At 39.4% G+C, this 27,558-nt stretch overlaps 3 protein-coding genes across 3 annotated transcripts in view; 2 read left to right on the top strand and 1 right to left on the bottom strand.

Annotated features, from left to right (window-relative positions):
* Nucleotides 1-173: 173 nt before the first annotated feature.
* cir1 (corepressor interacting with RBPJ, CIR1) lies at nucleotides 174-6,021 on the top strand. Its single transcript, XM_039817421.1, has 10 exons — nucleotides 174-363; nucleotides 1,716-1,810; nucleotides 2,042-2,115; nucleotides 2,261-2,274; nucleotides 2,417-2,469; nucleotides 2,547-2,595; nucleotides 2,941-3,061; nucleotides 3,902-4,008; nucleotides 4,332-4,417; nucleotides 4,842-6,021. Exons 1-10 carry the CDS (start codon nucleotides 292-294, stop codon nucleotides 5,542-5,544), a joined length of 1,374 nt encoding a protein of 457 aa, XP_039673355.1. The 5' UTR covers nucleotides 174-291; the 3' UTR covers nucleotides 5,545-6,021.
* A 1,859-nt stretch (nucleotides 6,022-7,880) lies between these two features.
* Nucleotides 7,881-10,092, bottom strand: sp9 (sp9 transcription factor). The gene is made up of 2 exons (XM_039817411.1): nucleotides 9,963-10,092; nucleotides 7,881-9,420 (listed from the first exon to the last, which is right to left on the bottom strand). Exons 1-2 carry the CDS (start codon nucleotides 9,981-9,983, stop codon nucleotides 8,122-8,124), a joined length of 1,320 nt encoding a protein of 439 aa, XP_039673345.1. The 5' UTR covers nucleotides 9,984-10,092; the 3' UTR covers nucleotides 7,881-8,121.
* Nucleotides 10,093-13,300: 3,208 nt separating this feature from the next.
* Nucleotides 13,301-27,558, top strand: part of LOC120569548 (obg-like ATPase 1) — a 48,050-nt gene continuing 33,792 nt past the window's right edge. Inside the window, exons 1-4 of the mRNA XM_039817412.1 lie at nucleotides 13,301-13,516; nucleotides 13,625-13,716; nucleotides 19,199-19,342; nucleotides 20,521-20,648. Of these exons, the coding sequence (XP_039673346.1) occupies nucleotides 13,502-13,516; nucleotides 13,625-13,716; nucleotides 19,199-19,342; nucleotides 20,521-20,648 (379 nt within the window). The 5' untranslated portion in view covers nucleotides 13,301-13,501. The remainder of the gene's footprint in view (nucleotides 13,517-13,624; nucleotides 13,717-19,198; nucleotides 19,343-20,520; nucleotides 20,649-27,558) is intronic.

Genomic DNA, 27,558 nt, shown 5'->3' with positions numbered 1-27,558 from the left:
AATTCCTCTTCTGAAGCATTACCCGACTAACGTTGCATGATCAAAACCAATTAAATGGTGTAGCTAGCTTTTAGTTATATTGTCCAAACAATGTATCTGAATCTACACATATTTATGTGGCATTGTAGTTTTTGGAGATTTAACGCATATCTTCCGCAGTTCAACGGCTGCCAATACACCAATACAGAGCTGTCTTCATGCAGACGGATTTGTTTACATGCGGAGGAAGATACGCTAGCTCAAAAATAAACGCTACGCGTCCCACTCAGTTGACGTTATAGGTTTTCAGCCATGGGGAAGTCGTTTGCCAATTTTATGTGCAAGAAGGATTTTCACCCTGCGTCGAAGTCAAATATCAAAAAGGTGAGTGCTACCTACCGTTAGCGTTACTGGTGGAGGTGAGAAGATATCAGATTAGCCTGCTAGCTAGCAATAGCGAGCTATGCTCACCGTGTTTTGCTTTTTCTAGCCCACCTTACTACTTAGCAGGAGCTAACATGATCCACTTTGATAATTAGCTTGCTACTTGATAGAAAATGTTGACCCACGAGTAGTTTTTCTGTATGAATCTTAGACAAACCATCTAACATGGCTATCGTACATTCTTCGCATTGTTAAGTTAGCTAGACTAACGTTAGTTGGTAACTTAGCTAGCTAGGTAGCTAAAGCTATAGCTACATAGCTAACCTGAGGTTACAATGGGAACTTTAGCTGTCTTTAGTTTACTTTGCTATCATGGTCTTTAGAAGGATGGCAATGCTTAATATTCTGAGCAAGTTGTTTAATTAATATCTTCATATATAAAAACAAAAGCTGACCAGTCATGGCCATATGTTGTATAACGTTATTGCATACAACTTAATATGAGTAAGAAATCATATCCCATAATTAAGTTTGGCTGGAATAAATGAAGATACTATTAGCTAATAAAATGACTGTCGTAATATTTTTAGACTATACAAATATACAATATGTACAGTAACGTTACTAGTATTGTGTCTAGATAACTTGTCGTGTACCTAAGTCCTTCTAATGAGAATTGGCTCTAAGCCCCCCTCTGGTACTGGTCGTTATACATCTTACAACCTTTCAAATGTAACGTTACTTTACATAATAATACATTAAATAAGCAAATAATTCCATGTTTGTATGCTTTGCTCATTAATCAGCTTTAGGCCTGTAATTAACATAATGATTTATCTCTTTTATGTCTCTTACCCTCCTGATTAATCGTTTGGCCTATACAATTTTGAAAATTATTTAAAATGCCCATCACAATTTCCAAGAGACCAAGTTGGTGTCTTTGGATCGCCTTATTGTTCAAATAACATTCCACAACCTAAACTATATTCAATTTACTACTATATAAGACAAACCAGAGCAGCAATTGTTAACATTTAAAAAGCTGAATCCAGCAAAAAAATAGAGTAAAAAAAATAACATTACGTTTAAAATGTGTTGCTGGCTACTGGCAATTTTCAGTCGATGACTTATTCAGTAAATGGACTGATGATCTCCCCTCTAATACTCTGTAAGGTTGAGGTTCAGGGCAGTATCTGCATATAGTGCACAAACAAAAATTGAACTTATTTTTAGTCAAGTTACTTGTATAAGTATTTGTATGTCAGGCAAGTAAGCTGACCCAAAAAAATGTGTTTGGAAATGTATGAAGAAGTAGGGAGAATGTGTGCAGTAATCCTCCTTTTCATTTACAGGTATGGATAGCAGAACAGAAACTGACCTTCGAGAAGAAGAAGCAAGAAGATCTTATGCAGGCGTACATGAAAGAGCAGGATTGTTACAATAACAGGTTAGATAAATATACAGGTGATAGCTTGTGCCTCCTAAAAATTGTTCTTTTAATATGAGATTTACTTAAAAAAATTCTTTTTAGTTTATTGATGAATACTGTTTAAATGGTAAGATTTTAATTAACTCACTGTTAACTTTGGAGATATTTTCTAAATACCTCCTTCAACTTCACATATTGTAAATGTTGATAATCCCCATTATAAAACAACGTGTATTTTCTCACCTCTAGGGTATTGATAGGGGATGACCGTGTTAAAAATGGCCTCAATTTCATGTACGAGGCTCCACCTGGAGCATCCAAAGGTAAATGATCACTTGAGCCGAGCAGCTCTGATCCCAACTAAATATTAGCTTTCCAGACACCTGATTTTTAAGAAAATGATGCTTAACATTTTACTTCTTGTTTGTTTTGTCAACATAATTGTCCTGTTGTCCTTATGTCCTGAAGAGGAAACTAAAGAGGTAAAGTAGAGCAAATTATGAACCTATACAATTTCAAAATATGTATACCTGTACATCTTCTGCATGTTGACTTATTGTTTCCACTCATTTATAACTAGGTTTACATACTAAAATGTATATTGAAAATGTGTTTGTTTTTCAGGAGGGGGAAGAAGAGTACAAATTTGAGTGGCAGAAGGTGGCTCCTCGAGAGAAGTAAGTAGTTGATTTTTTTTATACAAAATAAAACTATATTGTCAGCAATCTTTTTAATCCTTAATTTTCTCATGTAGATACGCGAAGGATGACATGAATATTAGAGATCAGCCATTTGGAATTCAGGTGTGTGATGATTTTTATTTTTTTGAAGCATAAAGACTACACCACTGATTTCCCACCTGGGGGTTAAATCTAAAGGGGTCACAAGTTGATTAACAGTTTAAAAAACAAAATGAGATGCATGTTGTTGGTGAAATACTGGTTACTTTCATCTCCTCAGGTACCTGAAAATTCTACTAATTTAACTGTTTGTTTTTTGTCAAATCTAAAACATTAATGTAATGGCTTTTGCCTTATTACCATAATAAAAATAAATTAAAAAAAACGAATTTATAGAGTATTGTGTTGTTTAAATAATTATGCATACATCTCCACAATTTGCAGTAATGTCTGTTGTTAACTCCCCAGGTGCGCAATGTGCGATGCATCAAATGTCACAAATGGGGCCATGTGAACACAGACAGAGAGTGTCCTCTCTATGGGCTGTCGGGTATCAATGCCAGCTCTGTGGCCTCAGAGGAGGCAGCAGGTAGAGTACATACCATCATTGTCTAAAACAGACATTTTAAACACCTTCTCCTGCAGTTTCTTTGTTTATCAATGTAATTAAATTTGATATGTGTGTAAACGAAACAACTACCATTTCATGTACAGATTATGTTTTGATGCTATTGAATTAAACGGGAGTAATTCCTCCATTGAAATAAGCATCAGCATATGAGAACATGTTAACGTATAAAATAAGTGATCCATAAATGCATCACATAACATAAGTAATCATAACAAGTTTAATTGGTATGTAGAGATTTAACTTGCTGAATTATATATTTCTGTTAAACATGGTTGTTGTGCAATGGGGGGAAAAAAGTCAGTAGAATAATTGTATGTAGTACAAAAGAACAAGGAGCCAGAATATCAGTGCTGCTTGATATTTGTGTTAGCTTTAGTCTGTCACAGACTGCAGCAGGTACACCTGCTGTATCTTTCATCTCGGGTTTCAGCTGGAGCTCCCAGTCTTAAGCTGATTCTGACTTCTGCAATCAGCGAGTTGAGTAGTACAGTAATAATGTTTACCCTGAGAGATTCCAGTCAGTACATGGTGTTGATGGTGGAGTGCTAATGCTAATGGCTAATGGTTCCCCTCCTGTGCCGGGAAGAAAAAGAAATGTCATTATTGTGTATTCTGATTCCCCTAACTGCTGCTTTGGCAGAGAATGATATTGTATGATTTGCTCAGCCGGAAGTGGAGTGAGTTGATTTGATGTCCCATTCTGTTAACAAAGCCGTCCCTGAAATTCCCACTGTGGAGATAGTGGTTGGCATAGGTTTGACATCAATGGGCCTCTGTGGCTGTGATTTGTGCTAACAGGTCCGTCGATGCACCCCTCGGAGTTAATGGCGGAGATGCGAAACAGTGGGTTTGCCCTGAAAAAATGTGTCCTTGGTAGGAATTCTACTGTTTGTGATCCATCGCAGGTAATCTCGCACTCCCATCTTTGCACACATAAGAGTCGGACACTATACGAACACACATACGCACACATATATATACTCTACCCTGATGAGAGCTATCACTGATATGTCCCTAGCATAAATTCTGCAGAGAGGCCAGTTATTGTAGCTACTTAATTCAAGTGAACAGATTTGATCAAATAAATTGTATCATTGATTAAAGGTGTTCAGCTGATGTATTCAAATATAGATTCGCTTGAATTTGTCTTTGACAGTTGCATTTATCTGCATGTTGTCGTTTTGATTTCAATGCCAATTTCGATGTGCTGTGTGCTTTTTTTTTTTAGGAATATGTTGCAAGTGATGAAGAGGAAGATCCCGAGGTGGAATTTCTGAAGTCATTAACAACCAAGCAAAAACAAAAGCTCCTCAGGTAAAAATGTAGCACAATTTACAAATCTTAATGTAGAAAGCCTCAAGGAGTAGAGCAAAATTATTATTTTTGCAACATTGTGTGAATATTTTTAAGCCTCATATTGATAGAGCAAACTAAGGGCGAATCCTGGTACACAATCTGATGAATTACTAGGTTACTGTGATGGTTTCTTATGAATGTTTTTTTTTTTTATTATTTAAAAACAAAAAACATATGTATTTGTAGCTTAGTAATACAGTATATCAGGTGTATACTTCTGGTTTTTTAAATCAGATTGTTACATTGTTTAACCTTCCTTTACTTACATTTGAAAGTGATTTATAGACTATTTATCTATCTGTCTATCTATATATCTATCTATCTATCTATCCGCTGCCTTGTTGGAGAATGTTAACTAAACGTTTATGTATCTGTTTTAAAGAAAACTTGATCGCCTGGAAAAGCAGAAGGCCAAGAAGAAGAGGAGCAAAAAACAAAAGAAGAAGAGCAAAAGAAAACACAAGAAAAATCATGAAAGTAGTGACAGCTCGAGTGACTCCTCCAATAGCAGTAGTAGTAGTGGTAGTGATAGTGGCTCAGATTCAGACAGCCATGGCAAGTTCAAGAGCCAAAAGAGAAAGAAGAACAAGAAAAAAGAATCCTGTCGGGATAACAGCTCTAAGAGCGAGCGGCGAGTCAAGAGTCAGAAAAAGGCCTCCTCTCATAGAAGCAGGTCACAGAGCCCTCACACTGGACAGAGGCGGCCTGAAGAGGAGTCCGGAGATTATAGACAAACAAGGACAGAGAGGGGAAGGAGCAGGAGTCGAAATCGCAGCCCAGAGAACAAGATCAAGCTGGATGGAGGTCAAGAGAGAAAGAGACACAACAGCAGGGACAGGCAGAGACCTAGCAGTTACAAGTCTGGCTTGGACAGAAGTAGGAGCCGCGAGAAAGGCAGGGAGGACAGAGGTAAAGACGGGCGTCACAGTAGTGATGGTGAGAGGAACAGAAGTAGCACAGATGGAAGGAGAGGCAGAACAGCAGATGGGAGGAGCAGAAGCAGGGAAAAGAGGACGGAAAGGGAGGGCAGGGTAAGAAGTAGGAGTAGGGAGAGAAGCCAAGACAGAGCTAAAAGAAGGCACTGACTGTTTGTTTTTTGGTTCCCTCTTACAATATTGGACAAAATGTGTTAAATGTTTTTTGGTTTTTTTTGCGATTGCTGTTATAGAGTTCTTGGTAATCACACCGTGTCCCTCCATTGAAAAATGCAGATATTGTGCAGTAGGTCTCCTTTTTCTCCAGTAGAGGGAAGCAGTCAACAGAAAATATCTAGCTGTAGCTCATTGCACCCTTGTGTTGTCTTGTAATGTATGAAAGAGTCTAAATTAATTGATTACCATTGGAAGCAATTTGCAGCTATGATCCGTTCATGGGAAAATATTGGACTCATTTTAATGGCGCTTGGCCGCTAGAAAGACTATTTCTGTCGCTGCAGTTTTTTTTCTTAGCTTGCTTTCATTATTGTGTATTTTTGGAAATATCGACATTGTAACATGTAATGCTTAGACGGCTAATTCCTAAAAAGAACATTTTATGATTAAAATTGTAATCATCTCAATAGACTTACGTGTGTTTTGCGATGGATGAAAAGAATGTCAACGTCTGTTGATTGATTGTCGTTAGTGTACTCTCACTAAATACTAAATTGTTCTAGGCACTTGATAGCAGCTTAATACTATTACTTTTTTCATTTTTTTTTTTTTAAATGCTTCTAAATATTTCTGGCCGGTTAGCCTGAATGGCATGACACAATGTGTGTTCTATCACTAAAGCTGTGAAATACGTCGTGCTGTTTTTTTCTGTTTTTTTTGCGGGCGTCAAACAAAACATAATTTCTGTCCAAATATCCAGTGGAAACAGCCCAGAAACGAAACAAAAGCTTTTTTTTTATATTATTATTAATAATGCATACCAGCATTCTATTTTTTTATATGGAAAAATCGGTGTAGAATTTTTAAAAAGCGATTATATAATGTGTTATCCACATTAAATATTAGGCACAAAATTACATATTTTATTTGACCGTCTCCATCATGTAGACAAACAATTTTACTTAATATAAATATATTAAGTAAAAAATAAATATAAATTCAATTTGATCTCAAAAACAGATTTACTTATTCTTAAATGTTGCGTCTAAAAGCTTATACATTTCAAATTTGAGCTTTTATTTTTTTTGTTGTTGATGAAATTCAAATTGGCTATCTAATTTGGTAGTTTTCACTATCTGTCCGTTTCCTTGAAACCGCTGTTGCACAAAAGGAAATGAAAATAATTTCCCTCTATTGCCTTCTGGTCAATTTAACATCCTCTTCAAAAAAAAAAGAGGGTGTCTGGGTGAGATGCTTTTCCCTGACGTATTCCCAGTCTTGGACTCACGCTGTAATTATTCCCCGGCTTTTTCTTTGAGAGTCGGACGCTGCACTGGGTAAGCACAAAGAAGGCAGAGAGCATCCTTGAACCCTTTCAATACGGGGCCACTGATATTCAAATAACATGCAGGCACCATTTGACTGCGCTGAGCAAAGAGCATTTCGAATTCAAACATTTGCATGTGACTCTTTGCCCCTTCTTTTTCTAAAGTTTAAAAAACTGTTCCCATAACATCTATGTGGCTTTCGGCAAAGAGAAAGAGGCCATATCCTTATTCTCGCTCCATCGATTGGTATGCAAATGAAAGCAGTTAATTTGGACAATTAGAATAAATATTCAGGGACCTTTTGTCGTCAAACCCCCTTGGAAACCCCCCCCCCCGATAAAGTGAAACTGAACAAAAGATGTCTCGGAGATTAATTAGATATTTGATAAGACACGAATCCCTAATCGCAAATACAAGACACATGGGGCTGCGATGTGCTCCAAGTCATAATTAATACCATTTAACAAGATTTTCATTTGGGCATGAAATGTTTTTTTCCGGGGCATTAAACATTGATTTATTCCATAGAGTAAATCGTGAAAGTCAAGGTATTATAGGTGATTTTAAGAAAAAATAACCTATGAGCAGCACTCACGCTTTAAAATATATTTCCAAAAATAAATGAAACTATTTGTCAAATTTAAACCTGACCCAAATATTAAAACTAAAAATATAAACTCTACATCACACAAGTACAGCCTTTTTTAAAGATGTTTTAATTACGATAAAATGAAAGTCTTATACGTGTGACTTTATACAGGTAAACATTTATATATAGATATTTTTTAGCAAAGAAATAAAATGGTTAACCAAAGTTGAAAAAGCTGTTTACATACATATCCACAAAGTGCGTCGAAAGTAAACTCCCTGATTTCCAGGATACCAACACGAATAAAACAATCATAGCCTAACATTTACATGAAAATAACACATAGTTTAGTCGTCAATATACAAGATGTAACTCACATTGTCCAACCAAAATTCAACAGGTTACGCGCACCCTTAGCAAACATCCATTTCATTTTCAAGTTGCCCCTAAAAATCCCCAAAGGCCTGCAGTAAAATCACTGTGTTTTCTTTAGATGGATTTACGAATGAAATAGTCGTTACGCCTGTGGAGAATAGATTTTTTAAACTTTGCAAATGCTTCTTGAAATATGTTCTCCTTTTACTGTCTGTCAAATAAGACCCGTTTTCAATGCTGTGCAGTTTTGAATCTGGTTTGATTTTGGGTGAAGCCTTATTAGGGCTCGTCGTGAGGAGACGGATCCTTAACAGTGATTCTGGGATTTACCCCCTCCAAAATAAGTTCTGGGGACTCGGACCTCGGGGTCTCCAGGTTACTGGTGTCGGTGTCACTGTCGCTCCCCTTTTTGCCTCCTCCACCGGCCGTGTGCGTTTTGATGTGCTTGCTCAAATGGTCACTCCGCATAAAGCGCTTGTTACATACCGGGCAAGCAAACCTTTTCTCGCCGGTATGGGTGCGAAGGTGTCTTTGGAGCTCATCGGACCGAGTGAACCTTTTGCCACAGAAAAGCCAGTTGCAGACAAAAGGCCGCTCGCCGGTGTGCCATCTCAAATGCGCTTTGAGGTGAGATGTCTTTCCATACACTTTACCGCAGCCGGGAATGTGGCAGCTGTGGAGTCCCTTTCTGCGCAGGCTGGCCCCGGCGGGTCCCAGCCGCTCAGCCTCCTGGCAGTTCGGACAGTCACATGTTGCTCTGCCGGAGTACCGCCGGGACGACCTGGAGGAGCTACTTATTCCTGAACTGCCCCCAGAAATCATGGCGTTGGCGGCTGAAGCGTCTGTGTAAGTGGGGATGACTGTTTTGAAACCGTCCTGTGTTAACAGGTGCTGACTGGTGGACAGTAGATGGGACGCAGTGGGGCTGATTCCAGTTGAGCTAAACGCCGAGTGCGTCAGCGAGGAGAAGTCCGGGTTGTAGCCACTCAGCTGGGAGTGGATGGCTTGAGGCGTCCCGGAGTGCAGTGAGGTCTGGAGGGTGCTTGCAGGATTCTGGACATCGAGCCACGAGCCAGGATTAGTGTGGACATCCCACCACGAGGACGCACCGTTGGCAACATCGCCAGAGATGGTCGAGTGGAAACCGGACTTGTACCACGACTCGTACGGGTGCGCCATCCCCACCCGCGGGTAAAGAGTCTCTGCTGATGTGTGGACTTTGGAGATAAAAGCTGACTGTCCAGACTCTTGAGATGTGACGCTCGCAGAGTTGGAAAACAGACCGCTGTACTCTGTGGAAAATGCAGACGAGGTCGGGGAGGTGGAGGCTAAGCAAAAGGCGCTGTTGCCTGTGCCACTGGTCGGTGTTAGTCCTGTCGACGAGCGGCTTGTTGCTACTGTGAAACCGGGCAGACTGGATCCCAAGTTACAGCTGGAGGAGGATCTTTTCCACGGATGAAATCCACCTTTTGAGAAAGCGCTCGAGTCGGGTAAAGTTGTAAGAGGACTGGTGTTGCCAATTTTGTTGCAAGTTGCAGCCAGCATAGCTAGAGGTGTAGTTCCAAACCGTGGCTCTTCCTGAAACACACGAACAAAAGTTGGACTTAAAACGGGCAACAACAAATAATTCTGAAAGATTTTAGTTTAGCCCGGATATCTGGGAAGCAGACGACTGATTCGAAACAACACAAGACTTTAGCAAATACATTATAGAAAAACAACTGCAATTCTTACTATAATTTGAGCTGAGATAAATGTGTTTGGATAGAGGCGAGACACATTTTTAACACGAGTAGAACAAATAAAACAACATAGCCTACAACTATTTTTAACGATTAACATTTTTGCAAACTTTCTCAGAATATTAGCTGCGTCAGATATCTGCTGTGAACATTCAGTGAGTATTATACTACAAACACTCATCTAGATGCCTTTTTATCATTTAACCGTTTATTTTTAATAATGAGTAACGTAATCGTAATTATCACAGTAGGAAATCATAGCAGCAAACTTGAAAGCAAATATTTTTATGAAAGCAAAAAACACTTGTAGGTGTAGAGGAGAGCAGGCTAACATAAGTTTACGCACAACTTTTGCGCATAAATAAAAACCGGACTCACCCCAAGTATAGACGTTGCCATATCCAGGGTCTGTGCTGTGATGACAGTGTTCGCGATTTCAATGCTGTACGGCTCCAATTTGATTCAGATTCGCCGTGTTTGACTCAGGTCACACGGTTTCTCTCTTGGCTCGCGGCTCCCAACACTACCTAGTTGTAGAGAGCGTGTTCTTTGAAGTACAGCTGGCAAGAAGGCGCAGCCAATCTAATGGCCTCATTCATGGCTGGGATGAAGTCAGCCAATGAGAGACCCGACCGCAGACAGAAACACCAAAAACCCCGCCGTCAATCATCCGTAGTGCAGCCTCTGCTCATACTGTCATACAAGACACGATTTGGTATTTTTTCATACATACAGTTATTTTTATGTATTCTCACACGAAGGCTCAATGTCTCCTTTCATTGCAGAATTGAGTTCACACGTCAGATCTCCAAGAGGTAAGCTTTTCACTCATTTTGAAGCGTTAGTGGATTCTGTATAGTTCCAGGTTTCCCTTCGGAGTTTTCAATATTCAGATCATGCGCAACACGTCATTGAGAAATAGTTGCTATTGCTGCACATAGTATTCTGAACAATGTGACGGGCGCTGCTGTTGCTGATGACTTTATCAGAACAGTGTTGAGCCAGTGCATGCTTCTGTGTGTTAACTGGTGCTATATGCTTTTATCCTATTTTTTGTTTTTTGTTTTTAGACTGCTGGTGTTAATATTGGAAAATCACAGATGGATTAAGTTTAGTAAAGAAGTCCAGAAACAGGCCTGAGAGGACGGACCTCACTCACTCTCCAACCGCGGTTAGATCATTTAGGAGCTGGCTGAATAAAACGACGAGTCCACAAATACATGAAGGAAAAACAGATTATGACTCGTAAGGATAAAGTCTGTTTACCCCCAGACAAAAATATACGCGCGTCTGTGCACGTGCGTGTGGTCGTGTTCGCGCGCGGCCATAGGCCTACGCGCCACCTCCCTCCCTGCTAACTTGTTGGGCAGTGCAGGTGAGGGGTTAATTACAAATGACAGCTTGCTTTATCAGCGCGTGTGGTATGTGTTTTTAAAAGGCAAGTATTTTATAAGCGGAAAAAAGTTTCAGCTTCCAGGGGATGCCTGCTGTAAGGCCGCCAGTCATCTCCATTAAGCTGCTGAGGCACGGGGTCTTGCAACCGAGAAATAAAATGTAATGCCACTCTAATCACTCATTTATTAAATTGAGTACAATTAAGAGGATGCCGTGTTTCAACAATTTTACTAAACTCGGACTTATTTTCTTTTAATATCACAATTCAATATGCCGCGTATTGTTAAGGCGCCCGGGGATAATGGCATAATGTAAAATTGACCTGCTCTGACGTGAATCATCATCCCTTTTAAAAGTTAAAGCAATTTTCCAGAGAAATGCTTGACCGAAAGATGTGCATTACAGTATTCAAAACGGGCAAATAATGCTCCATTATAGAGGATGAATGCCAGTCAACACAGGCGCAATTTGTTCAAATACTCTTTTTGCTTTAAAACCACCACCATTGGAAGAGTGAATAAAATAAGTCTCATCAAATACTGAGCGCTGCCAAGAAAATTGAATCATTTCTGCAATCATGGCAAATTGTCAGAGTGCTGTTAACAGTATTAAATGTCTATTCTACAGTTAAACAAAGTTGATTGTTCCTAAAGAAGTCATATTAATTCCAGCATTAAAAGAAAATGAATGCAGAATGCTAGGGCATTTATTTTCATCATACCTTTTCAAAACATAAAAAATAACCCTAACCCTTTAATTAAGAATTAACAGTTATTTAAAAAAAGAAAAAAAGAAACATGATTTCACTGAAATTAGTTTCCATTGATAATAGATATGTATTACAGTCTTCTGTCCATTTGTTCAAATGATAATATTCTTGTGGACATGACTATTATGTATATTATTGTGTAGTAATAGGCTATCTTAAAAAATAGCAGTGTGACCGTTCAGATTGGAATAATGATCCTAACAAAGAAATCTACATAGGAATCAGTCTTTATGCAGCAATAAATACTGTGCCTTAAATGTATACAAAAGGAAATGTGTTTGTCAGAGTAACCTAGAATAATAAATAATAGTGATTTTTCAGACCATATTTACTTGAGACAAAAGGGGAGAACATGATCTCGCCTTGTCATTCAAGTGAGAATTTTGAGTTGAATCTGTAATTCTGGACTCCATTCGTGAGCACTTCTCAGTGGCAATTAGGAGCCTATTACAAGCCATTAGATTGATCAATGTACCTTAAACAATGGGAATGATTTATTTTGTCGAACAAAACGCTCTGCATCTATTGTGATGAGTCTAAGTGGGGGTGCATCCATCAACAAAAGATAAATGATTAATTCAGACCTATTCATTTGAATTCTTTCTACAAAGCCATCCTCACTTGCCTCAAATCCAGATTATTAGAGCCTCATTTTCTGCATGTTAAACCAGACAGACTGCTGGATTGGGTGGTGGTTTTTGGTTGTGCCCCTGTGTGCTTTAATTTGTATTTCTGCTGAGGGAAGTTTATTTGAGGACATTTAACTAATTGTTGTAATTTTGTGTGCTCATGTGGCTACACCTGTTTCTCACAAAGGGGGGTTGGAGGAAACTATGAGTGCAAGGAATGTTTACTTTATTTCTGTGGCAATGAAGCTGTACAATGTTGTAGATACAATACGATTACTTGTATCATCAGAGGATGCACATTGAGTTGAAAAAATGGACACGAGTATGGAGATTTGTCAGGATGCTTTAACTTAACATATCTTCATTTTGTTGCAGATGTTTTTGGGTTGTGACATTTATTATGTTGTCTTGTAAAATGCAAAGATGAAGATAAAAACAGTATTTTTCCTTTGTGTTAAATGACAACTTCTGTGTCTCAGCTGCCATTTACCATGAGTTTGTTCTTGCACTTTGAGGTTGCCAGGTTTTCAATGTTTATTTTGGTGGCGGGTAAATGGAAACAACAGCAAGGAAATACAATTCTTACACATTAAAGTGCACTGCAAAAAAAAAACTGCTTGACAAAATGATTTATTGCTGTAGGAAGTTAATGAGCTATAACACAAGGGGAAATGGCAAAATTGCTCGGCCCTGTCAGTATAGAGACGGAACTCGTGGATGTCTTTAGTTGGACGACAGTCAAGACAGATGATTCAAATGTTAATAGAAAGCAGGCAGCTGTTGACAACACAGTCAAGCCTCTGTTAAAGAGTAACTACACTTTCAATACACACATTTCAAACAACAGTTCTGTGTAAGATTGATCTTACAGCAACTCATTGACCTGCATCGATACTATCGACAGCTAAATTTGGAAGTACAGGTCAGCTTGCCAGCGTACAGTGTCAACTTTCATTTCCATAGGCTGCATGTTCTATTTTTAACCCAGGGGAGCAAGCCAGTTGAAGTGCGGGCGACTGGTTACAGTTGAGGACTTAGCTTAGCACGTTTTCTGTCAATGAATGTGGTGTTTTCTCTGAGTTGGTGAGCTGTTGTGGACGTCAGCAAAAACGTAACAGTGGGAAATGGCTCCAAAGAAGGTGCAGGTTATGAAGAACAGCTCCATTCAACAAAAAATGAGCATGCAAGATTATGTAATGGTATTTGGCTCGTTCTGACTGCAGACATCTCCACATTTTCTTTATTAGGGAAAGGGAGATGATGCAACAAAGCCACCACCACTGATTGGAAGGTTTGGCACTTCATTGAAAATAGGAGTTGTTGGCCTGCCCAATGTTGGGTAAGTAAAGGGTTTTTATTTTCGATTTTTCGATAGTGTCGCCTTCTCACCATTCACACTGCATGCACCAGCATGTGCTCTGTCCACTTCTAAACTCTGACTGCCATGATACCATAACTATAAATGCATGTAAGGCAGGATGTAAGCCGAGTACAGTTGAATGCGTGACTAAAAAGGAGAAATTAGATTTATATATACAGTCAACTTCAGACTTTGAGTTATTCAAGTTTCTCCAAAGGAGCTTTCACACCTTGTGCATGCCACATTTTAGACTGAAACAAGCAATAAAGGCCCAGACACAGAGCCGATGGCCAAACGTCGACAGAAAAGGCAGTTGGGCTGATCAGTCTCCCCAAGTTGGTCAAAAAAGTGCCTCGGAACACACCAAAGCGACGAGACGTAATACGTCTCCATAACAGCAGGCGGGGATATCTGTATTGTCGCCCAAAAATGAAAACCGGCAGCTGATTGGACGAACGCGTCACATGGGTCTGGCTTCTCCGGAAATTCAAATACAGACTGTCATGGCGGCTTGTTCAGAATATTATCTCATATTGTACTAAAATAGTTCACTGAAACGTGTTTATGAAAACATTTTAAGTGAGAAATAGGCCGTGCAGTTGCTGAATCTGTCTTCATTTCAAATCAACAAAGGTCAGTTTAAAAGATTTTTGTCAGATTTTGAGAGATTCTAGTCACGCTCATTCCGCTCCCCGTTTCCGGGTTAGCACTCTACCAATCAGATGGCTCATTTGAGTCTGACTGCCGGCAGTGCCCGCCCCGCCGATTATACACGTCAAATCGGCCAAAATGAAGGCCGACGGCACAGAACACACCGAACAGACTCCAGTCACTGACCTCGCCAGACTGTCCGACGGCCGATTATCGGCTCTGTGTGTCCGGGCCTTTAGACATATAGCATGATGTACATGATTTTAGATGTACATGATAGCCAGAGAGTCAGATGACTGTCCGTGGAAAATCTTTCAGTGTTCCTTAACAACCAGAGGAGTCTTCCTAAGGCTGTTAAGTGTCTGGAACCACTTGTTCCCTACTAGCTAAGGATCAAATCCTACGAGAGCTTTGTCTTTCCTTAACTTTCTCTCTGTCTGTCTGTGTAAATAAAAGTGTGTTAGCTGCTAAAACTTACTACAAAATGCTTCGGGCATGTCCGTTATAGCAGATAAGTGTTATGATTGAGGGTAAACCTGCATCTTCCAAGTTCAGAGTTGGAGTATGTCAAAAATCATAGTTTTAATAAAATAGTTAAATCATTTTACAATATATACTTTGAGTGTGTGTCCTGTATTGGATTTATGAAAGTGTTTTTTTTTTATCACAGCTGTGTTTTCTTTTAATTAGAGAAAATAGTTTAATTAATATGTTATTGATTAGAATGTGGCATGATCCATCTATATTTGTATAAAACTGTACGACCGCAAGCAAGAATGAACCTGCCAAACTGCTATGAATGCGGTGAAGAACTTTGAATGAATGAAAAGCAAAGCAAACAAACCCGGTTGTCCATTGGTTTTAAATACCCACTTATCACTCATGCACCGGTCAAAGGTCAGGGCACATCCTAGACAGCGCTCCGGTCAATCACATGCAGTCAAATACTGTCACCATCACATTCATATGTCAAGTAATTTAGTCTTTCCAGCTCACCTAACCTGCATGTCAAGTAAGGACCCACATCACAAAGTGAACACTCAGACACAGGACTCACAGTACCACTGAGGTACCTTGCAGGCCAGTCTCTGCTGCAACAAATCATGCAACTCTAATATCAACATATGTATGTATGTATGTATGTACCCTGTTGTGTTGAATTCTTTAAACACCAAGACAAGACAAATTTCCTTAGGGGTAATAAAATCTATCTTATCTTAACAGAAACAGCACATTGACTACAACACATGGAATACATTTTTGAGGAAATTGTATGAAATTCACTTGCGTGTACAAAGCAACCCAACTTTCTGCTTTCATCCGTCAGACGCTATTACACCTGCATGAAATAGTACTTTTCAACATGGCTATTTGCCTGTAGTTGCTTGACAACACATTCTCACTCCCATTGCGTAAAATACGGAAGCTTGGTCAGGTGCTTCTTTAGCGTCATATCTAAACGCGCTTTATCTAAATGCGCTAGGTCGGGACTATTGTCGTCACTTTTGACATAGTTAGGTTTAGGAAAAGGTCGTGGGTGGGCTTATAAAAGGTACGTTTACATGACACACGGTACAAGAACGCGACCGTTAGGTTGAGGAAAAGATCGTGGGTGGGGTTATAAAATAAAGCAGTCCAGGAGACTGGACACAAACCTCGGTCCCTGGGGTGAAAGTCCTGTGCTTTCATACTACTCGCTACCGTCGCTCTTATTACTACGTCATCTTCACGCGCCGCGGAGCTGCTGCTCTGCCCGGTGCGTTCCATACACACGCTGAGGGGTGCTTATTGCATCGTATCTCATGCAGAGAGACAATGAGCAAGCGTCTGTATTTTACGAGTTGGGAGTGAGAACGGGTTGTGCTTGAAGCAGCTCCCGGTCTCACAGGTACAATCAGTGACAATAATAAGACAATAATTATGTAGGAGATACATTTTAAGATTAATCAAATTGTAATCTACAGAAAAAAACATGTTTTAGATTAGTTTGAATGGCACTGAAAAAAAGTTCAGCATGGACAGAATAATAAAAATCCTTGTTATATTTGTTATCATTGATCTTATGTCATTCTTTTAAATATTTTACAACTACAAAAATAGTTAGATATAATAGAGATATGCTTTGGTGTCTTGCATGTGTGACATAACGTAGCTATCCTAAAACTCTACAGCCCAATGAAGTGAAAGAGGCTTTCATGCAAGCTGAAAAATCAAATGAGAATAAATTGCAGGATGTAAATCAAAGTCCCAGATCTTGTCTTTTTCTTCTATATCAAATGATGCTATTTTATGGGAGGAGGGTGCATATATATATATATATATATATATATATAATGTTAGTGGCTAGGGTGTGTTTGATGTGTAAATGTAACTAAAGTTCACAATGAGCACCTAACAGTAAAATCAAAGAGACAGTAACTTAAAGGCAAATTACGTAAGACATAGACACAGTAAATGTGGACTATGTAAGTCTATTTGAGGTGTTTTCAAATTATTGTTGGTCAATAAATCGATGTAATCAAAGACAATGAATAGATGTGAAGAATGAAAACATGTTAGGTAGTTGAGGAATATTTCAATTCTTTGAAATATGAACCTCTGTGTCAAAGAGTTACTCAGTCTGTGAAAGATTTTTAGGTGGACAACTTGTCAAGAATCTGTACTACATGGCCATGTGTTTTAGGAGGCTGACACACTGTCTGCATGTCAGACCTGGTCAGACAAATCCACCTTGTCAGCATCTACCAACACCTTCAGCAACATCAGTGACAGAGCGTAATCACAGGGCAGACCCAACATTACTTTCCTGCAGCCCCCTTTGAGCCACAGGAAAGGGCCACAGTGTTAGGTTATCTTCTGCTCAGCTGACAGGTTCTCATTTTTATTGTGCAGCTCCTTAAAACATGTTTGAGTCACTTTTAGCTGAACTGTTGTTTTTCAAAGTAGCCTAGAAAGATTTGTTAGAGCTGAAAACTGCAGGTTTTAAAGGGACAGAGAGGCCCAGGATGTTGAGACGTCATCCAGTTATTGCTCTGAATCAGTGAACTTGAGGCCACAGATATTGCTATAAATCATTGACAGGCTGAGAGTATTTTCACAGAACTCATTTCATTATATATTCAGATATTGGATATTGATAACGGAGAATAAAAACTCTATATTTTGTTTGTGCTTCTTGACATGTAGTGTGTCTTAGCTGTTTTGCTAGATTTTGAGCATATTGTACAAAGATCCAACTCTCTGGAGTCCAGTGTTTTTATTTCTTACCCTAGCAAAACCACATTTATTTCCCTGGTATAAGAATTAAAACTCCTTGAGGTTGTGGCCTGCCATACCACATTTGTGTCAAAGTACAACTAGTCAACCCTCCCATGGTTTCTTCAAACTTGAGAGTGTGATTCAGCCAATCTTGCAGCTATTTCTACACTTAGACCAGCACATGTTCTATTACTGCTCAGAGACACGAAAAAGTTTAGTCTTAGTCCATTTAACCCCTTATTGGGACACACGGTAAAGTATGCACACAGTATTTGGCCTAACTAAGTTGAGTCATTCTTAAAACTCAACAGGCTGTCTGAATGCGGCCAATCTACTTTTTCTCTTGTTGACTAGGCCACAACTATGTATTATTGACTACCATTTATAACTGCACAGTGAATAAATTGTTGTGTAGTGAAAAATTTCATTAAGTCTCCCCAATGTTTACACTTGATTTGGATTTAGCTAGCTAGATATCCTAGCTTGTTTGTAACTTTTGAGTAGACATTGATTACCTGGATTTATTATTAAAAAGCAATACTTGTGAATTGACAAATATTTATTACCTGTAGATTGCATCCACTTCTCAGTCTTCATCAATCAGCAGTTGGAGTTTGCTCAATCCTCATGTATTCCATGTATTCATTGTATTCCACAACGTATATTTTTGTCTGCAACATTCCTAGTCTTCATAGTAAACCCAGACAAAAGTTTTAGGTTGATATTTGGCCCAGCCATCTATGCTGGATGTCTCACTTCCTTATAAGGAGTTTCTACCACCCATCAGTGGAAAAACACACTAATGGCTGGCTTCAAATACACATCACTTTATCCATTGACCAGCATATTGCACTCTAATGTATAAGTAAGTAATTTGCTTTGCAATTATTTAAGAATGTTTTTACACCTGATAATGGTTGTAGTGTTACCATGGATTGTCTTTCTATTTCCCCCCATGGTGACCCAAGATAGCCTTCAAGTATGTTAGAGAAACAATTTAGCATTATATAAGGAATTAATGCATGCACTTTACCAATCTTGTGCAATTTCATGCCTATAGGACTTGACAAACAATCATTTCAATGTGAAGCATCCAGTGAGGGGATAAAAATGAAAGTCCTGGATTATAGTTAACTGCCATGCCGTTATTACTCTTAGACATTTGCCATTGTCTGTAGATTTTGAAGTACACTTGATCTGCTTGTGCCATACAAAATAAACCCCTCTGTGATCACAACATGGGGCGGCGTTTGGCTGATCCCGTTCAACAGCTGAGCTCTATCAGAAATGTAATTTGCCCTTCGATTTCATGTACAATTGATCTATTATGGGATTATCTGACCTTGTAATTGGGCAAAGTATTTCATAGAGTATTTTTGATTTTTGAAGCGCTCAAATATTCAATCCATTAGAATTACCTTTTCATTTTTGTGCAGAAAATAAAAAAGCCACTCTTGCATAATTTGCTGAAGTGTTTCATACTATTGAACCATTAGGTTCTGCACAGCAGCACTTTTAGATGGATTGACCTCACTGCTGTTTTTATTTTCAGGAAGTCAACCTTTTTCAACGTGTTGACAAAGAGTCAGGCTGCAGCTGAAAATTTCCCCTTCTGCACCATTGACCCAAATGAAAGCAGAGTGCCCATTCCAGATGAACGCTATGATTTCCTCTGCCAATTCCACAAACCTCCCAGGTATGTGGTCTCATCGTTCACGTATTTTTCACACTTCAGATGTGTAGTTGCTGACGGTCTTCTTGCAATAGGTATGAGAAAACATAACAATGTTATTGACATGTAGCTGCCAGTTCTGTATGATGTATGATTGCTGTTCTACTCCAAGGTTTTCTGTTAAGGGAAAAGCTGAAGCATCCAAACCTCTAACACCTGGTTATCATACACATTTATAGAGGCTGTTAAAGCAGGCTGAATTCAGATTTGCTGGGGTATACTGAAAAAGTACTAGCGAGATATCCCTTTTTGAATGACAAGAATTGGTATGTTGAATAGCACAGAGCATTTCAGTGCATGAATTTTAGTCACAAGAACTACGCTCCTACTTTTCAAAGAGCAGTAGGAATCTCACGAGCATGCTTGAACTCAGTTCTGTCCTACTTATGCTGTATATGCTCTGTACTGTAACTTAAATACATGCAGAACAGAGTCCACTGCTATTAATAAATAAATACACCAGCGACCATAAAAATATAAAATACAAGCAATATTCCTCATGATTATTTTATTTTAAAAATCCCTTGAAAAAAACTAAATCAACAACGAATTGAGCCTACTAACAAAAATTGCCTGTGAACATGGGCATTGTAGTTTAATTTGAGTCCGTTACACATAAATTGTTGCTCTGCCGTAAATTCTAGAAAACCAAATGTGTATTAATGCACGACTGAAAATAGTCCCCTACAAGACTGCACTGAGTTTAAAAAAAATAACCGTTTTTAAAGATTTACGTGTTCAGCTGGAACTAATTTGCTTGAAGCTGAGGTTCACAGACATGGTAGGAAAGTCAGAAAGTATTGAGAGATTGATTAACATATTATTGTTTTTGTTTGTTTACAATATAAAAACATCTAGAATAACACCAGCCTTATCTTTTAAGATGTACACTCTGTGTTAAGACTTATTTGGCTATTTTTGTGTTTAAATACCATTATATTGAAAAGAATAGCAATCTGTTCAAAACTGTTCCAATGCAGTCCAATACAACAACATCACAAACTACAGTCTCAACAAATCATAGATTAATCTGGCAGAGTTTCAGAAACCTTTTAGTGGTTTCTGCTTTTGTTAAAATAATATTGATAATGCTTAAAGTCTTAAATTACTGATATATTTTCCTTTTACTTCCTGGGTTGAAGCAAAATCCCAGCATTCCTTAATGTTGTTGACATTGCTGGCCTGGTGAAAGGTGCTCATGCTGGACAAGGCCTGGGAAATGCCTTCCTGTCCCATATCAGCGCCTGTGACGGCATCTTCCACATGACACGTGAGTCCCTCATAGGTTTTCATATCATCAACAAATCACAGTATTTTATGCTGCTAAAGCACTTGCATTGGCAACATTTGGTCACACTTAATAGACCCAGTACTGACTATTTGAAAGCAAAGGCCTTAGTTGTGCTATAGCTTTGCTAGTAGGGCATCTTGTGTGGTGCGTGCCAAGATCAACATAATAGTCATAATAAAGTCACATCAGACCTCACATTCCTACTGGGAGGCTCCCTAAGTGAGAATCACAGAAGTGGAAGGGTCTGTGCCTAGTTTAGGCTTCACACAATCAGTAGCACATTCTGAGGTTTGGAAACATAACAAGAGACTTCAGAAGGAGCACCACATAATATTGTAATATGATTCCTAATGCCACTTTTGATTAAGTTTGGGTACAGTGGAGGTATGTAAGTTATTAATAAACATATTGTGAGGATTAAAGGCTTTCTTTTCTTTTCCTTTTTGTTTTTTACACACTGCATACATTCATAATAATAGTTTTAAAGTATATTACTTTTTTATAATACTGTTGACAACAACAATAATAGTCCATCCATCCATCTATCATAATCTGCTTACCTGGGGTCGGGTCCCAGGGGCAGCAGGGACCCCACACTTCCCTTTCTCAAGCCACATTAACCAATTCTGACTGGGGGATCCTGAGGTGTTCCCAGGCCGGGGTGGCACAATAGGTACTCCATTGGTTTCCTGCTTTGAATCATGGCCTTAGATTTTGAGGTGCTGATGCTCATCCCAGCCGCTTCACACTCTGCTGCAAACCGATTCAGTGAGTTCTGAAGGTCACGGATCGATGATGCCATCAGGACCACATCATCTGCAAAACGCAGCAATGAAATCCCCAGCCCACTGAACCACAACCTCTCTCCACCACGACTATGCCTTGATATCCTGTCCATGAATATCACAAACAGTATTGGTGACAAAGCGCAGCTCGGTCGGGGGCCAACCCTCACCTGGAACGAGTCTGACTTTGGACAGGGATTGGATAGCCCTGAGAAGGGACCCCATACTCTCGCAGCACCTCCCACACTATCTCCCGAGGGACCAGGTCATACGCCTTCTCCAGATCCACAAAACACATGTAGACTGGATGGGCTTACTGCCAGGCCCCTTCCAGGATTTTTGCGAGAGTGAAGAGCTGATCCGTTGTTCCATGACCAGGACGGAATATGCAATGTTCCTCTTCAATCTGAGGTTCGACTATCCACTGAACCCTCCTTTCCAGTATCTTAGAGTAGACTTTACCAGAGAGGCTGAGAAGTGTGTTACCCCTGTAATTGGCACACACTCTCTGGTCCCCCTTTTTGAACAGGGGATCCACCACCCCGGTCTGCCATTCCTTAGGCACTGTCCCAGACTTTAAGCAATGTTGAAGAGGCACGTCATCCAAGACAGCCCCTCCACACCCAAAGCTTTGAGAATTTTTGTACAGGTCTCATCAATCCTGGGGCTTTGCCACTGTGGAGTTGTTTGACTACCTCAGTGACTTCCACCAGGGAAATTGACGACGATCCTCCATCATCCTCCAGCTCTGCCTCTACCATAGAGTGTTTGTTAGTTGGATTCAGGAGTTCCTCCTCAGTTGAGATCAACAGTGTCTCATCCTTACTGTACAAAGCTTGGATGGTTCCCCGTTTCCCCCTACTGAGTTGATGAACGGTTTTCCAGAAGCTCCTCAGTACCGACTGAAAGTCATTCTTCATGTCTTCTCCGAACTTCTCCCACACCCGCTGCTTTATTGCCTCTTTCTTGGCAGAGGCTGCAGCCCTTCGGGCCCGTTGGTGCCCTGCAACTGCCTCCGAAGTATTACAGGATTCACATCCCGGTAGGATTTCTTCAGTCGGACGGCTTCCCTGACCACCGGTGTTCAAAGAATACCGCCCCTTGAGACACCTAAGACTCTGAGATCACAGCTCCCCACTGCAGCTTCAACAATGGAAGCTTTGAACATTGCCCACCAGGTTTCAATGTCCCCAACCTCCACAGGGATGCAAGAAAAGCTCCGGAAAAGGTGTGACTTGAAGATCTGACAGGGGCTTCCTCCAGAAGTTCCCAGTTCACCCACACTACTAATTTGGGCTTACCAGATCTGTCCAGTCTTTCCCCACCCCCTGTCCAGTCTTTCCCCACCCCCTGACCCAATTCATCACTAGATGGTGATCGGTTGGTAGCTCCGCCCCTTGCTTCACCCGAGTGTCCAAAACATGCAACCTCAGATCAGACGATACAATCACAAAATCAATCATCCCATTAATTTAATATTGTATGTGGCGTTTTCTTTTGCGGGGTGCAAATGTTCCACCAAAACAAGTTCCTTCCCGAAAATATGTTGCAGATCCACCATCGCTGTGACCGGAGCTTAACGTCACCCAAGACAATTGTGATTGGTTTAAAGAAATGCAAAAAACCCAGATTGTTTTTTTCTCCTATCTAGGAGTGTATGTGTGTAGGGGCCAGACCAGACTCCACAGCGCTGTGGAGTCAGGTCTGGTAATGCAAGAATACAACCTGGGCAACTTCGGAGAAGAAAAGAGTCCAACCCCTATCCAGGAGTAAGATTCCAGAACCGAGAGTGTGCGCAGAGGTAAGCCCCACCAGATGGGCCCATGGGATGTAGAGGGAGGTGCCATGCAGCTTCTTAGGGCTGTGCCCAGCTGGGCTCCGTGGCAAAACGGACTCCAGACGGGGGCCCTGTGTTTCCTCCGGGCAGGGTAACTCCTCCTCTTCCTTGATGATTCATGAGGCTTTTTGAACCATTCTTAGTCTGGCCCCTCACCTGAGACAACTTTGCCATGGGAGGCCCTACCAGGAGCACCAGGTTCCAGATAACAGCCTTCAGGTTTATAGAGACACACAAACCTCTCTACCACAAAAATGTGATGGTTCCCGGAGAGGACAACAATAATAATAGTGGTAATGATAATACAAATAATGTACTGTATATTTCATTATACTGCCTTCTGTGACTCCAAATGTGATTATCTCATTAAATTAATCCCTGTCTGTCACTCAGTGAGGCAGGATTCAAATTACTTTCCAGGTCTTCCTCAACTTCCTCTGTGTCTTTGACATGGTCTTTTGTCTAACACAATTAAAGCGTTACACACTAGAATAAATCAAATATCAGCAACTGAAATGAATGCAGAGGCCCTTTTTAAAAATAGCTGAATTTGTTTACTGATTGAATGCTGTTATTGACTTTCCCACTGTGTGAAAGGAGCTCTGATTAGAGAGGCAGGCTGGACAGAAAGGATTAAGATTAAGGCCATTTTGCTATATTCTTTGTAAGCTGTCTCTGTGTATCACTGACAAGTATATTATTTTTGTCCAGTACATTTTTCAAATAGCCTTTGACTATGTAGTTAGTGAGAAGTGGAACTGAAAGACCACCCACTGCAAGACTTAGTAATGATTTACAGAGTGGACAAGACATGTAAGGGGAGATAAACGGGTCTGTTGTCAGTTCAGTTTTTAATGACTTTTGGTACAATTCAAGTTAAAAGATAAGGCTGGTGTTATTCTACATTCTTTCGATTGTCAACAAAACCCTTAAAAAATTATTAAAACCATCTATGTGTTTGTAATATGTAATATATACATTATTGTTACTTATTGTTTGTTTATTTACACATATACCCTTTTTTAATGAAACAATATTTAATTTTCAATAGAATGTGAAGGAGAATTGCCTAAAAGCCTTCCAGATGGTTGAAAAGTTGCATTGTCCAGGTAGCATATTACAGGAAATAATAATGTCAATGTAAATACACTACTTGTATGTATGTATTAGAGTTTAGATTCTCTGACTGAGCCCGAGCCCAAACTTGACCAGATATTTTCCCGCCACTATCCTCGGGCCCTTGATCAAGCATTTGTGATTTTTTTAATCAATACTTTATTAGCCTAATTGGGTGGGGAGAAAGCTATGCTATGCTAGGGACTTCGACAATGAACAGAGACATGAAGCAGGCTTGCCATGGCAGAAAAAATGATAGTCAGCCTTCTTTTGTTACTTCTCCAAGCATACCCCTTCTAAACATTGTCGGGTTTAAATCAGGCTCGGGCTCATAATTACAGTTAATGTGTTGGGCTGGACTCGGACACAACGTGCACGGGCTCGGTTAGGGTCGGGCTTGATTTTTTTTGGCCCGATCTAAGCTTTAGTATGTATCAATAATTTTACAGACACACATCAAAAACACTGATTCATAATAAATGCAAGTATTTTATCAACTAAGCGCGTACATTCAGTTAAGTTTTCACTAGACAAGAAAGACAAAGGAGGAAATAAATGCACATGAAAAAGGGAAACAAAGCAGTAATCATAATAGGCCTTTAAACATGTATGGCACAGGAAATAATTAATAATTAATATCATTATGTACATTGTTAAAACACCCACAGTTAACATTTGATATGGGCCAAATGTATATGACAGATTCTCTCCTATAACCAACTCTTTTGTTTCTACTCACACAAAGAAGACAAACATCCTCAACTATCATAAATAGGGAGATCGAAAGCTTCTTCTTCTGTGTGTGTGCGGAGTGTTTACATCTATCTGCTTTGGCAAGCCATTGTTTCCACTCTAGTGAAGTCCTTGGAAACAATGTGGTATGTTTCACAACTTAACCATTAAACATAGCTGGTTTTGTTTTATAATTATATCTATCTGGTGTCAGGCAGACTGCAATGTTGAAGCCACTACTTTTATATAGCTTGATTATATGGTTGTGGGGGATCACACTTTTTGTGTCTGGAGTGGTATGTTTATTTGTCTGGGAATTAGCAGAAGGGTTTATAAAGATACTACAGAGAGTTGCTCAGCGTTAGTAACATGAAACAGTGATTGTGAGTGCCAACTGAGGACACAAGCAATTGATTTATTCCCTATATTTGGTTTACATTCATTTGTTTAAAAGTTGTGAAATTTGAGTAATAGCGAACAAAGAGGTTTTACAAAGGTAAAACAGGCCGTAGTGTCTTTACACCTTTTTATAAGATTCAACTTTTTTTATATATAGAGTAGTCTAACTGGAATTTGCTAATGACGTCTCAAAATTCCACGAGTGGTGTGCACGATATGAATATTTTTAAACCACTAATGACTTTGAACAGCCTGTGTAAACAGTGGATTTGCTTTCAACAATACCTTCCAACTACTATTAAGGCACATGATGACATCCTGAAAGCTGATTCCGTTGAATGGCTGGTGTTGCCTGGTCTCATAACAAAATGGTTTGCAGGCTAAGTGTTCCCAGTGCTTCTGCAGTGACTGGAACACAACTGGATCCTCACTGTCTGAGACAAGACACAGACATGTTCTACTTCATCTGCTCTTCTGTTCCCCGCTAGCTACTTTGCCAGCTCACCTGGCCTTATTCCCAGATGTTTGGTTTCCAGCAATTAGATCTTTGAATGCTCACACAGTGTCCCCCTCATTGCTGCAGGAATGCTCTGGTTCACTTCTAATGAAGACTTATTTACGGTTGCACGACACTCAGTAAGAATCTAGCCTTAAGGTACTGTGGTATTGCACATTTATCTTTAGGGACTGGCTGTGGTTTGGGGCAGCCGACTGGAAAGTAGCTGTTATTTTTGGTGTAGACTTTTCTCTCATTGGGATATTCATGCTTTCAGCACCTGTACTCCTGGTTAAGTTAAGCCTCTTCCCTCTCCTCTGCTACTGCCTGAAGCAGACACGAGGAAGTTCACCCATTTTATAAAAGAATGTTAGAGGGTTTTAGTGAAAAAAAACCTAATCAGTTACATGAGATCTTAGCTATAGAGCAGTATAAATGTTACACTGCAGTATTCTTTATAGAGCTGAAACATTTGGTTTATTGATTAATCAATTAATAATTATTCAGCAACTAGTTAATTGTTCAAGGAATTTAGCAAAAAGAAAAAAAAATACATTTGATGATTCCAGCTTTTAAAATGTGAGGATTTGCTTTTATCTTTGAGTTTTGTCGGACTAAACAAGACGTCACCTTGGGCTGTAGGAAATTGTAATGGCCATTTTTATTCAAGTTTGCTGATATTTTATTGAACAAACAGTTAACTGATTACCTGAGAGGAAAATCTGCAGATTCATTGAAAAATAAATTATGGTTAAGTTGCAGGCCTTAACCTTTACATTATTTGTCTGTTGTTGTGCATTGATTGCCGTCGTAACCATAGTAAATAATGCTAATAACGAGCAGTGTTGATATGTAATTGTCATTCAGTTTGGCAGTGTTCTGCTTAATACAGTACCATGCAGACCAAAGATGTAACACATCTGCAAAGATCTCTATTTCAAACAGGGAATACTTTTTTAGTTGCAAAATTCATTGTAAATGTAAACCTGGACATGTGCCTACAGCCAGTGGTGGAAGAAGTATTCTGCTTAAAGTACTAATACCCCACTGTAAAAACACAAAATGTTACTAAGTAAAAGTATGTAAGTATCATCACGAAAATTTATTTAAAGTATTAAAAGTAAAAGTACTCAATGCAGAGAAATCCTCACATTTTACGGACTGGAAACTATCCAAACAGTTCTGTGTTTAATCTCTTATCATTTCAGCTGGACTTGTAGGACGTTATATTGTTGGGTAGTTTAATTTATTATAAAACATCATATTTTATAAATGACACGTGTTTTGTGTGCAAAAAGCTTTATTTTTAAAGTAACCAGTAACTACAACAGTCAGATTAATGTAGTGGAGTAAAGAGTATAATATTTCTCTATGGAATGGAATGTAGTGAAGTAGAAGTAGAAAGTGGCATGAAAAGAAAAGACTCAAGTGAAGTACAAGTACCTCAAACTTGTACTTAAGTACAGTACTTGAGTAAATGTACTTAGTTACATTCCACCACTGCCTACAGCAACTGTAGCTGTG

This window comes from Perca fluviatilis, chromosome 12, assembly GCF_010015445.1.
Source record: "Perca fluviatilis chromosome 12, GENO_Pfluv_1.0, whole genome shotgun sequence".
Taxonomy (NCBI): Eukaryota; Metazoa; Chordata; class Actinopteri; order Perciformes; family Percidae; genus Perca; species Perca fluviatilis.
This window is presented reverse-complemented; position numbering and strand designations above follow the sequence as displayed.